Consider the following 2,198-nt stretch of genomic DNA (forward strand, 5'->3'; position numbering starts at 1 on the left):
AGGTGTGGATCCCGCTTGGGTCCTCTCAGTCAGAATTTCCAAGACGAGGAGGGAGCAGTGCCGGCTTAAGGGCAGGAGGCATGTCGGTGTCATTTCCCTGCCTCCCACTTCCCAGCGCCCCCACTGTCTTCTGCACACCCGCTGAGGGGAGCAGAAAGATAAGTATGAATATAATTCTCCACCTGAGCTCCTTTCCTATCAACTTAGTAACCAACTAACTTGCCAATAAATTACTAATATAAATGTGTGGATACATAGGCATATATACGTGTGTGCATATGTATATATACACACACACATATATGTATGTGTAGTTCCAGATTTTCTTCCTTGTTCCATCACTTGCAGGCAGCTTCAGACAAAAGCTTCTGACCCCTCCAGAAGGGCCTCACCGGATCATGGGTGCCACATAGTTGGCAGGGAAGAGGCCCAGCTTGTTGTGCAGGCGGCCAGTCCACCAGGATGGGTTGGAGCTGTCCAGGACCTCAACCACCTCTCCGCAGTGGAATCCCAGCTCATCATCTTCGAGAGCCTCAAAGTCGTACAGCGCCCGGGCCCACCGCACTCGCTGCTGCGGGAAGACACAGAGAGGTCCTGCTGAGCTGGGGCCGCGGCCGAGCTGCCTTCTGAGCCACGGGCACACGGAAGAGGATCTGCGGGCCCTGGTACCAAGACAAAGCTCTCGGTGAGCTGCCTGCCCTGAAGGCTGACGGATGGCTCTCCAGAGACATTTCAAGCCCCATTGCAACTGAAAGCAGACCCGGATGCACAGCTCTGAGCAACTGAGATGTTATTCTCCAAGGCTCCAAGAGGATCCTTGAGAACTACTCTCTCTACATGAATAGGTGTTCTTTTTATGTTCTTCAAGTGACAAACAGAACGCAGTGTGCCCAGGCTAACAGCCCTTGATGCCAGCGCAACGTATCTCCCTCTGAATTCTTCCTGAATTGCAGTCAGGAATTATGAGGATCGGGCAAGGCCCGACAGCCAAACTGAGAACAGCAGGCTGGATGGTGCCAGCTGGGATCAGCTCTACGGGGAACTCCTGCCCCACCGTCACTCGCTGGGTTCCCACCCCCTCTGTGCGCAGTTTGACACACAGTCTCCAGTGGAGAGAGACTGGTCTCTCCCGGTCTCTCATGGAGGACCAACCGTTTCTCTACTTGGCCCCTTGGCCTCCTCCACTGAGCCCGGAGAGGGAAGTTCACATACCCCGGCTGCTTGGAGTTGCACGGGGTCTGTGTGTCTCCGTTGCATGAGGGCGGCATTCATTTCGCTGCTGTTGCCCATGCCACAGTGCCTGTCGTTTATGTCCAGGCTGCCTCCACGGCGTTCCTAGAAACAGATGTGACAGAACAGCCATCACCACATCGCCGGAAGCATCCCTCACAGGCTCCCCCAGCACCTTGCTCTGATGACATGGACACAGCCAGTGCAGACCTTACATTGTGAAGATGATGCCAGATTTCATTCATTCAACCGAGGAATATTTATCTGGCACCTACCACGTGTCTAGTACTGTCTTAAGCATGAGGATATGTAGCTGGAAAGAGAAGGCCCCATATCTTCATGGAACGTCGGTTTAGAGGGGGAACCATACACTTTGAAGTGATGAGTGAGCATAGAGAGGCGTGTATAAGTTGGCCTCTGGGTGGTCAGGGAGCAGATGATGCTTGAACTCCAGCTTAAAGAGGAGTAGAACCGACTAAGAAAGGGCATTTCAGGCAGAGGGGACAGCATATAAAAAGCCTCAAAAGCATGAGAGAAAACGCAGTGAAAACTTCTGGTAACTAAAGGTAGTGCAGCGTTGCCAGAATGTATGTTCACGTGGCAAGGTAGCAGGGGATGGTGCTGGGGAGACAGATAGGGGCAGCTCACAAAGGACTTTGTATGCCCTGCTGCGGAATTCAGGGACGATGTTATCTGGCTGTATTGTCACTCTGGGCAAGCCACGTAAAATCCTATCTGGAACAAGGCGGGGGATAAATAAATAAATAAGCAAGGATCCATTTCTGGTGTTAATCTGTTTTTCTTGTAGATCTTGACAGCCAGATGGGTTAAAGGGCATGAAAAGATTTGGAATTATGCTGAGAGGAGAATGAAACAATTGTTCACTGAGTCCTCAGGGTGAGAGAGAGAGAGAGAGTGTGCGTTTTCAAGCAGGGAGCCATTCAATTCACAGAGATTTCTTCACCAAG

The 2,198-nt window shown here is 51.6% G+C and overlaps 1 protein-coding gene across 1 annotated transcript in view; it reads right to left on the reverse strand.

The window, feature by feature from the left end:
• Positions 1–216: 216 nt before the first annotated feature.
• Positions 217–2,198, reverse strand: part of GRAP2 (GRB2 related adaptor protein 2) — an 18,269-nt gene continuing 16,287 nt past the window's right edge. The window contains exons 6-7 of the mRNA XM_007453993.1: positions 1,213–1,335; positions 217–568 (exon numbers count right to left, since the gene is read on the reverse strand). Of these exons, the coding sequence (XP_007454055.1) occupies positions 389–568; positions 1,213–1,335 (303 nt within the window). The 3' untranslated portion in view covers positions 217–388. The remainder of the gene's footprint in view (positions 569–1,212; positions 1,336–2,198) is intronic.

Source organism: Lipotes vexillifer, unplaced genomic scaffold (genome assembly GCF_000442215.2).
Source record: "Lipotes vexillifer unplaced genomic scaffold, Lipotes_vexillifer_v1.1 scaffold382, whole genome shotgun sequence".
NCBI classification, from domain to species: Eukaryota; Metazoa; Chordata; class Mammalia; order Artiodactyla; family Lipotidae; genus Lipotes; species Lipotes vexillifer.